Raw genomic sequence first — 17,938 nt, 5'->3', positions numbered from 1 at the left:
CTCCATTAGCAAGTTAACACGGATCGCCCCGTGCAAGGGGCTGCAGGGTGCTAATGCGTTAACAAGGTAACAACGTTAACACGTTGACGCCATGCAGCCCTCGCACAGGGCGATCCGCGTTAACTCGCTAACGGAGATTTGTCATGTTAATGCCGTTATGGCGTTAACTTCATGTTAACGGGATTAATGCTGACAGCATTAAGTTATATATTTGTAGTAAATATTCAGTGAGCATGGGAGGAATGATGCCGTAACATAAAAAGTAAGTTCAAGATTAGCGAACCACATAGTACGACTGTACCTGTACATGAAGTTCTCAAGCTGAACTGTGAGCCTCTGAGCTTTTCTCTTGTCTTTGATGGCACAGCTGAACTCAGACAGGGAACCGGTCATCACCTGAAAACACAAACATCACAACACTAATCAACTTAACACAGACCGAGCCTCACCTGCACAATGGGTCTCACCTGAGCCTCACCTGTATGACGTCTACAGCCAGACAACTGAAGTAATAACCATCGATGATTTCGGGTGTCCTTCCACTCAGCCAGTTCTCTTGTTCCTTCTTCAGGGCAGTGTTCAGCCACAGCTTCACCTTTTCCTAAAGAAAACGTTTCACTTCACATTTGTTCTACAAATTATAATCAGACGCTGTTGAGTTATCATAGAGTGTGGGTTCTCTATGTAATCACCCCAGCAGAAAGCCGACCATCAGGCCAAAGCGAGAAGCCACCCTCAACAGTTTTAACATGGGGGGACAGAACTGAGTTGACCCGACAGCAGCATCAGTTCCTGCTGCTCTTTACCTCTTTGTGGGTCAGGTACTGCTCCTCCAGCAGCTTCAGCTCATTTTGCGGGAGCAGAGAACCCAGACAGGGCACCTTTATCTGTCCATCCAGCTCCGTATGTTCCAGGATTTCACTGCAATGAAACAACAGACATTCAAGATTACACCACTCGTCAACTCTGGCATTGCAAAAGTACACAAATACTAATGTGAATAACAGAAGAATGAACAAAAGAAAAAGACTAACAACAGGAGCCTATGGAGAGTCTACAAAGTTCCTCTACACTCGTTATTCATAGACCTGGTGTCTATAAATAACGAGTGTACATACACTAACAAAATTGACCAGTTGGCTCCACACCAACTCTGCACTACAGGAAAGCCCTGTCCCAGTCCTTAGACAGGTTCCAGAAACCAGCCACCTAACAGAGGCGGCTGTGGCAGAGGCTACAAACATAATGACCATATCTGAGTGTTTTTGTGATGTATGCTTTGGAGACAGTAGCACTGACAAAAAGACAGGAGACAGAGGTGAAGATTTTCAGAGAGCAGTATAGACAGGATCACAAATGAGCTGCATTGAGCATGTGGAGAGGAGGGAGCGTGGAGGCTGGAGATACAGTTACCAGGCAGAAGGAGAAGAGCAAGACTTCAGAGGAGGATGTACTGAAGGAGGACATGCAGAGGGATGGTGTGACAGAGGAGTATTCTTGGATAGGAGGCAAATGATCTGTTGTGGGCTTACTTTTTGTTACTAGAGTATTTAAAAGTAGAATAGGAGGCAGAGCCTTCAGTTTTCAGGCCCTCTTCTGTGGAACCAGCTTCCAGTTTGTATTTAGGAGACAGGCACTATCTCTACTTTTAAGACTATAGTCTTAAAACTAGGAAAAGGAAAGGCAAGTTTGAAAGTTTGCTTCAAACTTTCCTTTTTGATAAAGCATGTAGTTACGGCTGGATCAGGTAACCCAGTGTTTTCCAACCACTGTTCCGTGTCACATAGGTGTGCCATGAGAGATTGTCAGGTGTGCCGTGGGAAATTATTTAATTTTAATTAATTGGTCCAAAAAATTCTAATCCAGAAGAGCCTAGTACGAGCGCTAGTCAAAAGAAAGCAAAAACGGTGAGCTCGCGGCAATACAGCGAAAGTTATCTTTCATTCGGATTTGCTTTCACTGGAGATCCGACTGCACCGACTCCGTTATGTTTGGTGTGTGGAGAAAAGCTCTCAAACAGTACCATGGTCCCAAGCAAGCTCAAACGCCATTTCCACACAAAACATCCCTCACTTCAAAACAAGAACAGAGACTATTTTGTTTGCCTGCTTGAACACGCTGAGAAACAACTTTACTGAGAAAAAACACAAAGGTGTCTGAAAGAGCTCTCAAAGCTAGCCACTTAGTGGCTGAACTTATAGCAAAAAAACCACACCGTAGTAGAGTCATTAATACTCTACCTGCCTGCAAAGCCATTGTGAATGAGATGCTCGGACCTGATGCAGTTAAAGAAATAGCCCCCGAAAAAGTCCTGCTCTCAGATAACACAATTGCCAGACATATTGATGACATGTCTGCAGACATCAAAAGTGTGGTTTTGGAGAAGATACGCTTCAGTGGGAGGTTTGCATTGCAACTTGATGAGTCTACGGACATTAGTAGACATTCCCAACTCTTGGCCAATGTGCATTTGTGGATGGAGAGTCCATCAGAGAAAACTGATGTGAACGCCAGGACCGCCACCTACAACGCGGGTCTCGCCACTGGTGATATGAGCGCCTTACAAAGCGGCCTCGTGCGGCGTGCGGCGCGCGGTATCTGGGATACCAGCTAACCTTTGTTGGACCCTGGCCCCAGCCTCACAGCGAAAGCGTTTCAGACACCGGGGCAAACGCAGCTGTCTGCTCGTGAAACTTAAGCCATACTTGGTGCGCTCTTCCCCAGCTCCTTGGAACGAACGTGGATCTGTGCTTCGCCATGTCTTTTCTCCATGCTCTCTGGAGCCCATCGATGCCTGGCTGGTGCCCGTTGTTGGCTCGGATCAGATGTCCCAGCCGCGAAAGATTTTCCCTCATCTTCGTCGGCGCGGTGCAAACCTACAGAACCTGCGGCCGCTGTGTCGGGTCTCGCAGTCAGCCAAGAACACGCTGACCTCCACCAGATTTGGATTGATGAACACTAGATCGCTGAGTAATAAAACTTTTATTTTAAAGGATTTTTTTATGACCCAAGGATTGGATTTCCTCTGTATAACTGAGACATGGTTGAGGGCCGGTGAGTCCAGCGTTTTCATAGATCTCTTACCAGATGACTGCTGCTTTTTAAACTCTCCTCGAATATCAGGCAGAGCAGGAGTTGTTTTTAAGAAGCAGTATAAATGTAAACCACTGTCCTTATCAACATCACCTAGTAGCTTTGAACTGAGTGTGTTTGAGCTAGGTTGCTGTCACACAGTGCTCTGTGCTGTGGGTTACAGACCCCCAAAATACAATAAGGACTTCTTAAATGACTTTTCTGATCTGTTGGCTGAAATTATGCCAAAATATGATCATGTCCTTATTACTGGGGACTTAAATATTCACGTGTGCTGCCCTGGCAAGCCAATGGCAAAGGACTTTTTAAATCTTATTGACTCTTTTGATCTTGTGCAACCTTTGTCTGTGCCTACCCAAAAATATGGGCACACGTTGGATCTTGTTTTAACTCACAATCTACCTGTCTCTAACTTAGAGGTTTGTGATATTGTATGGTCGGATCATAAGCCTGTCTTGTTTGAGGTTTCCCTTCCTTGTACCAAAGTTAATCCTCCTCCTGTTGTTGCTAGATGCTGTCGTATTTTTAACCCTTCCTCTGCTGGTCAGTTCTCTATTGTTTTTAATCAGAACTGCAGCCTTCCTGACTCCATATGTAATGATACAGAAGAGCTGAGTACATGATTTTACTCAGTCTGCCAAACTGTTTTAGATTCGGTGGCCCCTTTTAAACTTAGGCAAGTTAAAGCCAAATCTGAACCCTGGCTGAATGAAGACACTCTGTGCTGCCAGAAGAAAGTGTAGGAGAACTGAAAGTAAATGGAAGAAGGATCTACTTCAGGTGTCATACCAAATATTACAAAACTACTGGAATTCCTATCAGAAGACTGTACAAGATGCTAAGAGGAAACATTTTGCTGCTATTATTCAGTCAAATTGTCGTAAGCCTCATGTCTTATTTAAGACTATTGACAGGGTCCTTCATGCTCCACAGACTGTTGGTGTCGAGTCCTCTCAGGAAATTTGTGAAAACTTCCTACACTTCTTTATTGATAAAGTGCTATCTGTGAAAGCGCAGATTTCCCTGTCCGTTCTTCTTTTTCTTCCTGATTCTTCCTCTACTGGGAGTTGACAGGTTCAACATAGGTTATGTTACTGATAGTGTCTGGCCAGCGAATGTGGAGAATCCTTCTGAGACAGCTGTTCTGGAATGTCTGGATTTCTCTGTTTGAGGTTTGTTTGTCTTACAAGTTTCAGCCCCATACAGCTGGACTGACTTCATGTTGGAGTTGAACAGTCGGATCTTGGCAGTGTTGGTCAAGTTACTTGAAAAAAGTAATCAGTAACTAATTACTGATTACTTCCCCCAAAAGTAATCCAGTTACTTTACTGATTACTTATTTTCAAAAGTAATTAATTACTTAGTTACTTAGTTACTTTTTAAAAACATGATTTATAACCTGAATAGGTGATAAAACGATAGATCTGTCAAGCCAATTCTACTTTTTCTGCATAATCCATCATACAAAATGTAATCAAATGGAAAAGTCTCTTTTTTTTAAACTTGTTTTATCCGTTTTAATCTTTTAACTTTATGCATCAAGCAAAAATTAAATTATATGCACCATTCTCTGACTTGAAGAAATTAGTTTAACATTTAAACCTATTTTCTGCACATTCCAGCACATAAAATAAAATATTTTTTGTGTCTGCACTCAGTCTTTCAAATAGATGCAAGTAAAACACAGCAGAAAGTAAATAAAATCAAAGACTAGCAGTCCTGTTGCTCTATTTTCACCTGTAAAGCAGGAGTGGGGTAGGCGGAGGTGTGCTCTGGTGCAGGTGTGGCACAGCGGTCAGTGGAAGAATCCGCGAGTTTCTCTGTGAATTTCCCATTACGTCGTTGCGCACTCGGAGCTTGCTTGGAAGTTTACGGGTTTTTTTCGGTGTAAAAAGAAGTTTTCTTCCCACCCACAATGGACGCTAATGTTTTTGTCACTTTTTATGGAATCAAACTCAAAGTAAGGTCAGTACTTCCAAGCTTTAAACGTTGCATACTCTCTCCCGCACTTGATATATGATCCATTGTTGATCTGCAGACAGCTGTTGTCACGAACGTCGCACTCGCTTACGTCACTGTCATGAGACATTCTGGCAAAAAAATCACGGTTTTAGTAAAGCAGTAACGCAGCATTCCTACGGGAAAGTAACAGTAATCTAATTACCGTTTTTGCAATGGTAATCCCTTACTTTACTCGTTACTTGAAAAAGTAATCAGATTACAGTAACGCATTAAAAGTAACGCGTTACTGCCCATCTCTGGATCTTGGTAGTCTCGGTCAGCTCTCTGGAAGGCCAGATGTTCTTGAGCTGGATGAAGGCGACTCTTGCGTTGCTGAGCCTTGCCTTGACATCTGCATCGGTTCCACGTTGCTGGTCGATGATGCCGCCCAGTTAGTTGAAAGAGTGTACTTCCTCCAGAGGACGTCCATTAAGGATGATTGGGTTATTGCTAATGGAGTTGATGTTTAGGATTTTTTTTAACTCTACGATTGTAGATGTAGATGTTTGTACAAAAGTTACTCTGTTGTCTCTGCGTTTGGTTCTGCACTTGAGTCTGCAGTTACATACAGGCTTCCAGGCCCTTTTGATAGTCAGAGGTTGTTTGGTTTCCCCGATGTATACATCATGGCAATCCTCCTGCTACTTAACAGCATACACTATATAGCTTTGTTTCTGTTTTGACCAATTTTTGGCGCAGCCTGTTTTGCGGTTTGAAAGCCAAAGAGACGCGGTGCTAAGAGTCTCAACTATTCCGATACTCCTGATACAAACTCCTGGCTGCTCTGCCTGTCAGGATGGTGTTCGCTCTGTGTTGTAGCGTCCCGATGAACCCAGTTTGTGCTCCAGTGAATGATGAGAGTAAGACCTTAAATTCTGAACAGTGTGTGTAGGTTTACGGTTCACATCAACTTTTAAATGCCCCCCATTACTGATGGAAATTTCACAGTTTAAGAAGGCTAACCTGCCACTTTGCATCTCCCTGGTGAATGTGAATGTGTTGGGCCACCAAGTACCAGGAGGATTGCCATGATTTATACATCGGGGAAACCAAACAACCTAAAGAGGTAAAGCAGGTGGCGCAACACAGAAGAGCTCATCAGGCCAGGACTAAGCAGTCTATTCACACCAACAGGCCACTGGACACTCTTTCAATAATGAGGATGTACACATCCTGGACAAGGAGGGAGCGGGAAGTCAGGGAGGCCATTTATGTGAAAAGGGAAAGACCATCTCTGAATCAAGGAGGCAGCCTAAGGGTACATTTTTCACCATCTTACAATGCTGTGAGTTCAGCCATTCCCCAACTCTCTGTGAATGGTACTCATGGCCATTTATCAGTGGTTGTTGATCAAGGGTCTTGACAATTTGCATATTAATGATCAAGAAATTGACTTAACAGCCAGTTGTGCTAGTTTCAGTCATTATACAAATATACTGTTTACAAGGTCATTTCTCCCACTGAAAACATCCAGATGAACAGAATCCACCTTTTGGGATTTTCTTACCTGGATGATTGAGCATGCAGCAGGACGTGATGCACTGAGTGTTTCATCTCCACTCTCTATGTGAAAATTGACCTCTCTGCATTTAATCATTAGGTATTATTAATCTCTAGCTCTCTCCCACAGTATGTCTTTTGTCCCATCTTCCTCCCATAACCCCCCACCGCTCACAGCAGATGGCTGTGTACCTGAGCTTGGTTCTGCTGGAGGTTTCTTCCTGTCAAACAGGGAGTTTTTCCTTCCCACTGTCAAAAAGCGCTTGCTCAAGCAGGGTCATATAATTGTTGGGTTTTTCTCTGTTTTCTTTTTATTATTTATTATTGAGTTTTTAACTTTAGGAAACTGTTGTGATTTGGTGATAGAAATATAAAATTGAACTAAATTAAATGAAACAATGTATCTGGTTCTGTTAGCGTGACCACCCTACAGGAGATGGATGACCCAAAAGGTGTTCTGGATTCAGGAATTTCTGGAAGGATTCTTTATAGATGTGAGATAAAACTGAGTGTTTGGTCAGTTAAGAGCTTCTAGCTTTTTATTGATGAGCTAAAATTAACCTAACTGCTAAAGTCTCTTATTGTTTCTTCAGCCTGTAACATGAGCTGATCCTTTCTGTGTAAAGCACTTTGTGCTCTGTGGAGGAGGAAAAAAAGACCATAAAAAGTCCTAAAACACAAATCTGAACTCAGGCTCAGATACTGTGACTACTCCATTGAACGGGACCAGAACTTGTGCACCTCGTTTAAAGGCGTGACTGTCTCTTAATGGTAGCTGCTGTGTGTTGTGATGACCTCACAAAGTTCAGCACCTGTGTGGGTTCCAAGGTGCCTCAGAACACGGACCAGGTTCTTACTGTGTGACGTATTGCTGGGATCATTCTGATTACAAGTACACCAGAGTTATACTTTACGGAGAGAATACTTTTGTCAGGGTCTTACTGTAAAGACACCATTTTTAAAAAGGTCCTTCAAATGGTTCTTTAAAAAAAACATTTTAAAGAACCTTTTTTGAGTGGTTCTTTAAAGAACCATTTTAAATCTTTCAAAATAAAATGTACCTGGTGCTCTCTGGCAGGTAGCTCCATGCCCTCCTGGGTTTTAAATGCACCTTAGAACACACATGCATCAACACTACAATGAGCGGGTGGAGGGAGGTTTGGAGTCTTCTCTCACCCCCATTCTCTGCGGCCTGCTGGAGCGGGGGGGCTAAGAGGAGGAGTTGGCCGTCCGACTGCGGTCTGGAGTGTGGGGCCTCCCTGCTGCTGCGGAGTCGGGGCGGTCTGCCTCTCCCCGCCGCAGGGAAAAGGGTAACACCACCTGGGTCTGGGTGCAATTCCCCCCTCCAGGGGCAAGGGTACCTAGACCCGGTTCGTAGAGTACGCTTGGGGAGTGTGATTGTGTGTACAGCGTCTCTTTATGTCTGTCTCCACATTGGTTGAGTGTGGAGTGAGTGCATATGAGAGCATGAGGGTGGGAATGGATGTTTGTATCTGTGTGTGCCTGTATGTCTGTGTCTATATGTCAGGTTGGGTATCAGACGCCACCTCTCTGGGGACATCTCAGGCCCTCCAAGGTTTGGAGGCCTATCTCCCCCCACCACCACTTCCCCTGCCAGTGGCAGACTCCCTCAGACATCGGTGCGTTGGTGCTTCTTTGTGTCTGGGGATGGGCGTCCAGGTACACACCGGCTCACTCCTTGGCGGCCGCTTATCGGGGCCTGGAGCCTGGGGCTCGCTCAGGCCACTTCGGAGGTGGGGTGGCCCCGGCCTCTCGGCCTGGGGCTCGGTCACTCAGGCACGGCTGGCTGCCGGCGGAGCTCACGGGCGCGTCACTGCAACTCCCCCTGGCTTCTGCTCCGCGGCTGCTGAGTGAACCCTCATCTGGGACTCTCCTCAGCTCTTTCTGGGACAGTGGCGCGGCTGCCCCTCTGTTGGTCTTCCTTGGTCTCTTGTGTTCTGAGGGCCTCTGGATGTCTGGAGTTTTGATCTCCTCCATACCTGCTTCATGCCCTGGAGGACGGGGCTGTGGCCCCCCCACACCCTCTAGCAGATCATTACATGAAAGAACCTTTTAAAAAAAACAAAACAAGCGCGTCCATGCTCACAGGTGTACACACGGGTGATCACACCCACAAACTACACCCTTTTTGGCTCCTACCTCAAAGCACACTGTGTTCTGTTGATCTTACGTGCTGCACAATAATGTTTAATATTTAGCATTTACTGTCATATTCCCATGATGTTGTTTATTCTATTACTCTTGTTCTCTTCTGCTTGTTTTCTTTTTTCTTTCTCAACAGGTGATCCAGGTGATCGATATATGCATTTTCTTTTCTTTTCTTTTTTTCTTTCTGCCCATTCTGTTGTTTTTTGCCCTTCTCCCCCGTCCCTCTTCTCAGCTGTTTCTCTTTCCCTCTTTCTTTCTCCCCTTCTTTCCCTCAGTCAAGTCTGTCCCGTATTCAGCAAGTGAAAATAAAATAAACAATAAAAGATGAATCAAATGGACCATTATGGCAAGGCTGGGATGGTCAATTTGGTAAAGTAAATCCGTTGGGCATCTTTCTTTGCCTTTAGACAATAATTCTGATGGCAAAGGAGGCAAACGGGACAGGCAAAAAAAAAACCCCAAAAAAAAAACAACAAAATAAAGTGTAAGATAAATTGAATTTGAGCAGGGTAAAATAAATACAAGAACAACAGCATAGACATACAGTGGGGCAAAAAAGTATTTAGTCAGCCACCGATTGTGCAAGTTCCCCCACCTAAAATGATGACAGAGGTCAGTAATTTGCACCAGAGGTTCACTTCAACTGTGAGAGACAGAATGTGAAAAAAAAATCCATGAATCCACATGGTAGGATTTGTAAAGAATTTATTCGTAAATTAGGTTGGAAAATAAGTATTTGGTCAATAACAAAAATACAACTCAATACTTTGTAACATAACCTTTGTTGGCAATAACAGAGGTCAAACGTTTACTATAGGTCTTTACCAGGTTTGCACACACAGTAGCTGGTATTTTGGCCCATTCCTCCATGCAGATCTTCTCGAGAGCAGTGATGTTTTGGGGCTGTCGCCGAGCAACACGGACTTTCAACTCCCGCCACAGATTTTCTATGGGGTTGAGGTCTGGAGACTGGCTAGGCCACTCCAGGACTTTCAAATGCTTCTTACGGAGCCACTCCTTTGTTGCCCGGGCGGTGTGTTTTGGATCATTGTCATGTTGGAAGACCCAGCCTCGTTTCATCTTCAAAGTTCTCACTGATGGAAGGAGGTTTTGGCTCAAAATCTCACGATACATGGCCCCATTCATTCTGTCCTTAACACGGATCAGTCGTCCTGTCCCCTTGGCAGAAAAACAGCCCCATAGCATGATGTTTCCACCCCCATGCTTCACAGTAGGTATGGTGTTCTAGGTATGGTGTTCTTGGGATGCAACTCAGTATTCTTCTTCCTCCAAACACGACGAGTTGCGTTTATACCAAAAAGTTCTACTTTGGTTTCATCTGACCACATGACAATCCTCTGCTGTATCATCCATGTGCTCTCTGGCAAACTTCAGACGGGCCTGGACATGCACTGCCTTCAGCAGCGGAACACGTCTGGCACTGCGGGATTTGATTCCCTGCCGTTGTAGTGTGTTACTGATGGTGACCTTTGTTACTTTGGTCCCAGCTCTCTGCAGGTCATTCACCAGGTCCCCCCGTGTGGTTCTGGGATCTTTGCTCACCGTTCTCATGATCATTTTGACCCCACGGGATGAGATCTTGCGTGGGAGATTATCAGTGGTCTTGTATGTCTTCCATTTTCTGATGATTGCTCCCACAGTTGATTTTTTCACACCAAGCTGCTTGCCTATTGTAGATTCACTCTTCCCAGTCTGGTGCAGGTCTACAATACTTTTCCTGGTGTCCTTCGAAAGCTCTTTGGTCTTGGCCATGGCGGATTTTGGAGTCTGACTGTTTGAGGCTGTGGACAGGTGTCTTTTATACAGATGATGAGTTCAAACAGGTGCCATTCATACAGGTAACGAGTGGGGGACAGAAAAGCTTCTTACAGAAGACGTTACAGGTCTGTGAGGGCCAGAGATTTTCCTTGTTTGAGGTGACCAAATACTTATTTTCCACCCTAATTTACGAATAAATTCTTTACAAATCCTACCATGTGAATTCATGGATTTTTTTTTCACATTCTGTCTCTCACAGTTGAAGTGTACCTCTGGTGCAAATTACTGACCTCTGTCATCATTTTAAGTGGGGGAACTTGCACAATCGGTGGCTGACTAAATACTTTTTTGCCCCACTGTATATTAATGGTTTATTGCCATTTCGTAGTTACCAAAAGACAAAAGGACATTTTAACCCTCAGCACAACATCACAGCTAATACATGTCACATATTAGTCATTTAAACAGTAATAATTAAATATTTTTACTATACTATAAACAAAAATATATAAATACTATATCTATAGATAACACAACAATTAATACATGTATTGCTTAATTAATAAAACATCAGAAAGATATAAAAACAGATTAGAAATAGCAATAGCTTCATAACAGACCAATAAATCAACACATTTTCATCAGCAGATGCTTGCATGTTCAGTAAAAATATTTCAACAACAAGTTTTTGATTAAAATGATGAATGAACTTCAGCGTTATGTAAGGGAAATTTCATGTTGGACTCACGGTCCTTTGTTATTCCAGTTTAGGACCATGTGTCTGACGTATGTATCATATCAAATATATGTCATATCAAAACAACCCCACACCTGCAGTTGTTTCAGTTTTTCACAGGTGTTTCCTGTCAGTGGTCAACCTCACTCAGGTGGACATCCATATCACCCAACCAAACAACAAGCTCCTCCCTTTGTGCTTCAAATCCCTCCCACTCTGAGACAAGGAGCTGAGAGAGAGAAAACAAGGGTCAATTATAAAGAAGAGAGAAAAGTGAAACCCTCCTCAGAAGGTCGACCTGTGATGGACTCCTGTTTGGTGTTCACGTCATCCCAGCGGCGGCTGCACTCACTCGCCAATGCCAGCAGCCGAGTCTGCAGGGTGCCCTGGAAGAGCATAGTTAATTTTCGACTCTTCCTGGTCAGGCTCTCCAGCTGGATGAGCCAAGGTCTCCCCTTTCACCACCACCTCTAAACACACAAACACAAATTGCATGTAAAGCAGGAGGTGCAGATTTTTTTTGCTATTCTTTTCTAAATCCAGGCTTGATCACGTGGAGGTATTTGGAAAACTTTTTTGGCCAGCAGACGACTGTTGTCTCGCAGAAAGTCAAATCAAATGTATGCGATACACAATCAATTCACAAGAACACATTAAAAAAGAAAGTCCCGTTCTTGCCTGATTTCAAGTGAAATCTGCATCAAAACAGGGAGACAGAATTAAAACAAGTGTTTGTAGCAAATGTGAGCACAAAGCTTCACTTTATACAAGCCTGCTATTAAAGTTCTCCTCTATGCAGACAACGTTCCTGTTTTCAAGGCACAACTTGGATCTGCTGTACAAATCTTATGGATACACAATAAATGAAACAGTAGTGTGCACGACTTCAGATTCTGATCCCTTGTCTTAATATGGTCCCAAAAGGCTCACAACAACCAACATAGCTATAGCAATAAAGCAAACGTTGAGGCTTCAAAATACAAAGTCCATAAACTAATGGCTGACATGGGTTTTATCATAAGGGTGATAAATATACAACATATGGTCTTAAGACTAAAAGTATAATACAGATTTTAGTCTGAGAGATTTGACGTTCATTTACCTGCAGATGCCCTATACGTGCCTGCTCTGTGGTTTTCCACAACATTTTGCACATCACTATTTAATACAGGAAGTAGGTGAACTAAAACAAGTCATCTTTCTTTGTGAGAGGACCATATTAATGAAACCAATCTCAATGACATCACAGAGATCCCTAAAGATGCTCCTGCTGTTTTTCTTCCTCCTCATCCAAAGCTTCCTTCTCCTTGTCCTCGACTTCCATCCAATTGTAATTCAATCTAATTGTGTTTCCCCCTCCTCTTCCTCATTTTGTTGGAGCTGTGAAAGGAATTAGTGTGAATCTGAATTAATTTTTGCAAATGTGAAAAATCAGCTTTTCGGTCAGAGATGCTCTTGTGATTTAAGCTGGGAAGAGTAGATTTATGTGTTGATGCTGCCTGCTTCATCTCTACGACTGGTTGCTGAGTGATATTTACACCCCGGCTGGATTACAAACTTTAACCACGTGTTGAACTTTGGCCCAGCGTTGATACCTCTTGTATAGTATAGTATAGTACTTGTATAGTATAATGACCTCTTCTTGGCTTAATGTATGATGGTGGATAAATGAAATGTACAAAGAAAATTTAACTATATCACAAAAGATCATCTATCTTTGAAACATCAAATGACCGGAGCATAACTTGTCAAGTAGTCTGAAAATAAGTTATACAGTAACAGTCAAAGACACACCTTCTCATGTGTCACATTCTATTCATTCAAAACACTTACGCATAGCTGTGTTTTATACAGCTCTTACAGACTGCAAAGTACAGGCTGATGTGAGTATTTAATGTAAGAGTTTCTAGAGCAGACACAGCGCTCATGTCAAACAGGCTTCATGCGCCCTTTTAGTGACTTTAACAATATTATAAATTTTAATATCGGTCTTGCTGACATTACGTTATGTACGCAGCACGCAATTTGAGAAGCCAAAGGTTCAAATTAGCTGGGAGCACCTTCACTTAATTATAACAGTGGTTTTGTTAGGAAAACAGTTCTGTATACTGGATACTAAATTGCGTTAACATCAGCGGCTAACGTATCTAACATAGCTAACCCTTGTTGTTAGCACAGCATTAACAGCAAGCTACAATGACAAGTAACAAAAACAAAACAGTAAAAAGGTTTTAATGAAAATGTTTTACCTTTTCCAACAGTCCCAGAATCCAGAGCTTCAAAGACCAGCAGGTACTGAAGACTGTTATCCGCTTTGCTGTCACCGACTGTGAGAAAGTGTTTTTTCCCTTACAAAGTTCAAGGCCCACCGGTCGCACAATCTGTCTGCGCATGTGCATCCCAACAATTGACGCCCCCCTTCTCTTTCGGAAGGTTGCCACAGTACGACATGTTCTAACGTGACTCTCTCTCTCTGTCATTTATTTGGCTCGAAACACATATTAACAAATTGCTCAGTGATAAACAAGTACTCAGATCCTTTACCTAAGCAGTGCGCTTTGTCAAAACTAAGTAAGTGTGTCGATAATGAACACATAAGTGTGTTCACTACACATAAGTGTGTTCATTACACTGACATTCTGTTGTACAATTGTTATTTACTTGTATTTTATAATTTGACTTTACATACTGCTGGGTGGTTTATAAAGTTTACAATAATTAGTATTATCATTTTGCTATATTTTCTAATATGTATAATAATCTCAAAAGTAATGCCTTGAAACAGAAAATAGTAATACTTTATTAAAACTTAAAACTAAAGTACAGTAAACGTCTTAATAATAAATTCCATATTCTATTACCACATTATTTGTGATCAGTGGGTTTGCAGGGTTAGGGGTGTTGGGGGTAGGGTCTTTAGGCTTTGGCCCCCACCCCTGCCACCAGTATATTTTTAACCAAGTATTTCTAACTTTTATTTGAATATTCAGTTTCCTACCATCTGCTCTTAAAGGGTAATTGCCAGGTAATCCGCCCTCCCCCTTTGCACACACATGTACACAAACAAAACACACAGTATAATTCACACTATAATTATAACAAATATGTATGCCATTTTACACCATCAAATTTAGATAGCTAAGGATGAAGAACCTTTTGTTCTTTAAAGAACCATTTGTAGTACCTAAAGAACCATCTACAAAATAAAAAGGTTCTTTGACATATGATGGTTCTTTAAAGAACCATGAAGACATCTGAAGAACCATTTAAGAGCCATAATTTTTCTGAGAGTACCAGGTGGGCCAGCAGGTATGGCTCTCAACCAAACACATTCCACTCAAAACTGAATCAAAGATTATCCACATCCCGGCATACTCCATCACCCGCATTATGGAGGCTAGGCACCGCGGTAGAGGTTTTCAGTTTTTGGTGGATTGGGATGGGTATGGTCCGGAAGAGCACTCCTGGGTGCCGCGGTCCGCAATTCTCGATGATGCCATGGTGAGAGAATTCTGCCACCGGCACCCTTACAAGTTTGGTGGGTCGCTGGGTGGCTCGCGTTAGAGGAAGGGGTACTGTCAGGGTCGGACGGTGCCCCGACCGGTCAACCCGCCTGTGTGTATATGTGTGTGTGTGTTTTCCTCTCTCGCTCTGTTTCCCTCCGCTGTGGTGTTTACGGAGGTCGGATAGCAACGAGGGACCTCCGACCCGGAGGCGCTGTGGCCCTGAGCTGCCTCACCTGCAACCGATTCTCCACCAGCTGCTACCAATCATCCACCATCTTGGGCAGGGCTATTTAATGGTGTGGCTGAGCGAACGACAGCGCTGGAGTATTGCACTAAGCCTGGTAATGTTACGAGCCGCTCATGTTGCTCAGTGTTGTCTGCTCTTTTTGGTTATTCATTATTATTGTCTGTGTGCAACTAGGAACTGGGACGGAGGATTCACGAGCACAAGAAAACACTTGGAGGAGAGACTGGCACTCACTACCACGCACGGTTTGAGCACGGGAAGGAGGACGCACCAACTATTATCATTGCACATTTTAACTATTGTCAACCTTTATCCATTGTAAATAAACGCACTGCTTATATTCACAGCTCCGTGCTTGAGTCCACTCAATCCTCAACCGTGACAACTTTCTGAAGTCTTATTGACCACACCGAGCAAAGATCATAATTCACACACACTAACTTCTCTCCTTCACATGAGTCTGACAGAATACGATCATGCAAAAGAAACTAGCCAGTGGTTATTACAGAGAGGATAAAGATAAGGCCTGTGGACCAGAACTGGGACCTACAGGTCTGGCTGATGGTTTAAATAAATAATTGTGAATGTTTCACAGCGCAGCAGGAATCTGGGCTGTGTTCAGGTAAGGCAGAGGACTGATGCTCAGACAGGACCTGCTGTGATAGTTCTGCTGTAATAGTTCTGATGTAACAGCTCTGCTGTGACGGTTCTGCTGTAACCGTTTTGCAGTAACCATTCTGCAGTAATGGTTCTGCTGTAATAGTTCTACTGTAACAGCTCTGCTGTGATGCTTCTACTGCTACAGTTCTGCAATAACAGCTCTACTGTGACGGTTCTGCAGTGATGGCCCTGCTTTAATGGCTCTGCTGTGACGGTTCTACTGAAACGGTTCTGCAATAATGGCTCTGCTGTAACGGTTCTGCTGTAACAGCTCTGCTGTGACAGTTCTGCAATAACGGCTCCCCAGTAATGGTTCTGCTGTCATGGTTAAGCTCAGTAGAAGTGTTTAGGTTCGCATTGATTTGTTTCAGGGTTGTTGTTATGGTTGTTGCTATGGTGATTAGCACTCTGCTCTTTGGCCTGTGGGCAGCGCTGCCACACCCAGTGCCACACAGACTCACTGTGGGTAGTACTGGTTGACCCAGGACAACAGGTAGCTGCAGTCATCGTCGTCCAGCCCTGCAGCGGTGAGCTGAGTGAGGTGGGCCGAGAACTCCTGATGGTACAGGCCGGCGTAGAGGTTCATGATGTCCATGTGAGGAGGGTAGCAGTTCTTCACCCTCCTCACCACCGTCAGCAGGTCTTCCTTCACACATCTTCCCACTCGACACACCTGGACAGGTTCATCGAACAGGGAGTAGGGTAAAAACTCTCATCAAACCCCGTATTAACATTAATCGACTGTCCCAACCAAAACAAAAAGGGGGATTAGTCCTGCCCAATATAGATTATTAAAGCATACTTTTGAAATGGCTAGATTAGGCAAACATTGAGCAGAGAAAAACAAGATAAACTGAATTTTAATTGAATAAGAATAATTTTAATTTATTCAGTAAAAAATCTTAATATATATTATTATACTCCTTCAAGGCTGTATAGAATGGGTGTTGGTAGAGAGGACTTGTGTTGGAAATGCCAACAAGCCAAAGGTACTGATACATGCCCCCTGAATGCCCACTGTTTGTTTGTTTTTTCAGTTTGGAACACTGTATTGAATTATATGCAGGGATGGAAGGTTTGTAACTTGCCCAAATCACCTAAATTATGTCTACTAGGAGATAAAAGAAAGGTGCCACAATTAAATAAACACCAGTTTAGAGTGTTAAGCACTGCACCAGTAACATGTGCCTGTGTCATTTTGGAATACTGAAAGGACACCTATACTCAAATGCTTAAAATGTGGCCAGAATGATTGGGAACTTTACTTGCGAAAAGATGTTGGGAAGGTAAGATCATGTGACGGAAGCTTTGGTGGAACAATGGGGCAATTTCTGCACCTACATGTCTACCTGACTTTTTGTTTTGTTCTTTTTGTTTGCTTTTTTCTTGTTCTCTTTTGTTTTTGTTTTGATTTTTTGCTTCTTGTTTTTGGTTGTTGTATTTTTGTATTTGTTATTATAAAATGTAAAATCTAATAAATAATTGAATTTTTAAAAAAAAACTCTCATCCAGCTCAAACTGAGTACCAGCAGAGCTCCTCCCACACCTCCTCCCAGGTGACTAACCTGTCTCTTCACAGGTGAAGAGAGCCAGTCGGTTCCTCCCGAGGTGTCTTTGGCAGCCTCCTTTATTCGGCCCTCCACCATGTTCTGGAGCAGTATGTTGTGGATGCTGAGACATTTCTGAGGACGCCATCTTGGGACTCGCTCCTCCTGACAGTCTCTCCAGCGCCGGTCCTGCGCCTCCTGCTGCTGGATAGACACCATGGCACTCCTCAGGACCTTCAGCTCCCCTGCAGAGGAGGAGGGGTTGAAGGTGTCATTGATGGCCATCCACAGCTTCAGTTGCAGAGCCTCGAAGTCTTTGTGCAGCTCGTCCTCCTCTTCCTCATTGACCGAGTCATAGCTGAACAGGTCCTCCTCCCTCTCTATCAGCCTCCTGCTTGATTCTTCCAGCTGCTCCTCCTTCTCCACTTGCACCTGCTTGACCTCATCCCCTGAAGAAAACAGAAAGCATCAGAAGCAAAAAACCACAGGAGCTAAATCCATCAACAGATCAGGTCCTGCTAGCTCTCATTCTTCATGTGAACCAAACACCTGCAGTTCCTATGACATCCAGCAGAAACAGCAGTGAGTCACCCCCATAGACTCCCATGTTAAAACTTCACAGCACAAATAAACATATTTACAGCCTGATAAACAAACAGTTTGGTCTTTTCCTTCATTGCACATGAATGGGGTGGTGGGG

General features: G+C 43.5%; 1 protein-coding gene across 7 annotated transcripts in view; it reads right to left on the bottom strand.

The window, feature by feature from the left end:
- The window catches only part of LOC146692633 (tumor necrosis factor alpha-induced protein 2-like), a 71,944-nt gene that overhangs the window by 42,493 nt on the left and 11,513 nt on the right, over positions 1-17,938 (bottom strand). For all 7 annotated transcript variants that reach the window (XR_014915244.1, XR_014915245.1, XM_085432765.1 and 4 more), the window contains exons 3-7: positions 17,257-17,687; positions 16,153-16,364; positions 807-921; positions 479-601; positions 302-396 (exon numbers count right to left, since the gene is read on the bottom strand). Coding sequence is in view for 5 of the 7 variants with exons in the window: in XM_085432765.1 (XP_085288891.1) it covers positions 302-396; positions 479-601; positions 807-921; positions 16,153-16,364; positions 17,257-17,687 (976 nt within the window). In the remaining 2 variants the exon portion in view is untranslated. The remainder of the gene's footprint in view (positions 1-301; positions 397-478; positions 602-806; positions 922-16,152; positions 16,365-17,256; positions 17,688-17,938) is intronic.

Source organism: Copadichromis virginalis, linkage group LG15 (assembly GCF_057382275.1).
Source record: "Copadichromis virginalis isolate Kocher_CV1m ecotype Utaka linkage group LG15, C_Virginalis_male_GT1.1, whole genome shotgun sequence".
Lineage (NCBI taxonomy): Eukaryota > Metazoa > Chordata > Actinopteri > Cichliformes > Cichlidae > Copadichromis > Copadichromis virginalis.
Note: the sequence above shows the minus strand (reverse complement) of the source record. Positions and strands in the feature narration are given on the sequence as shown.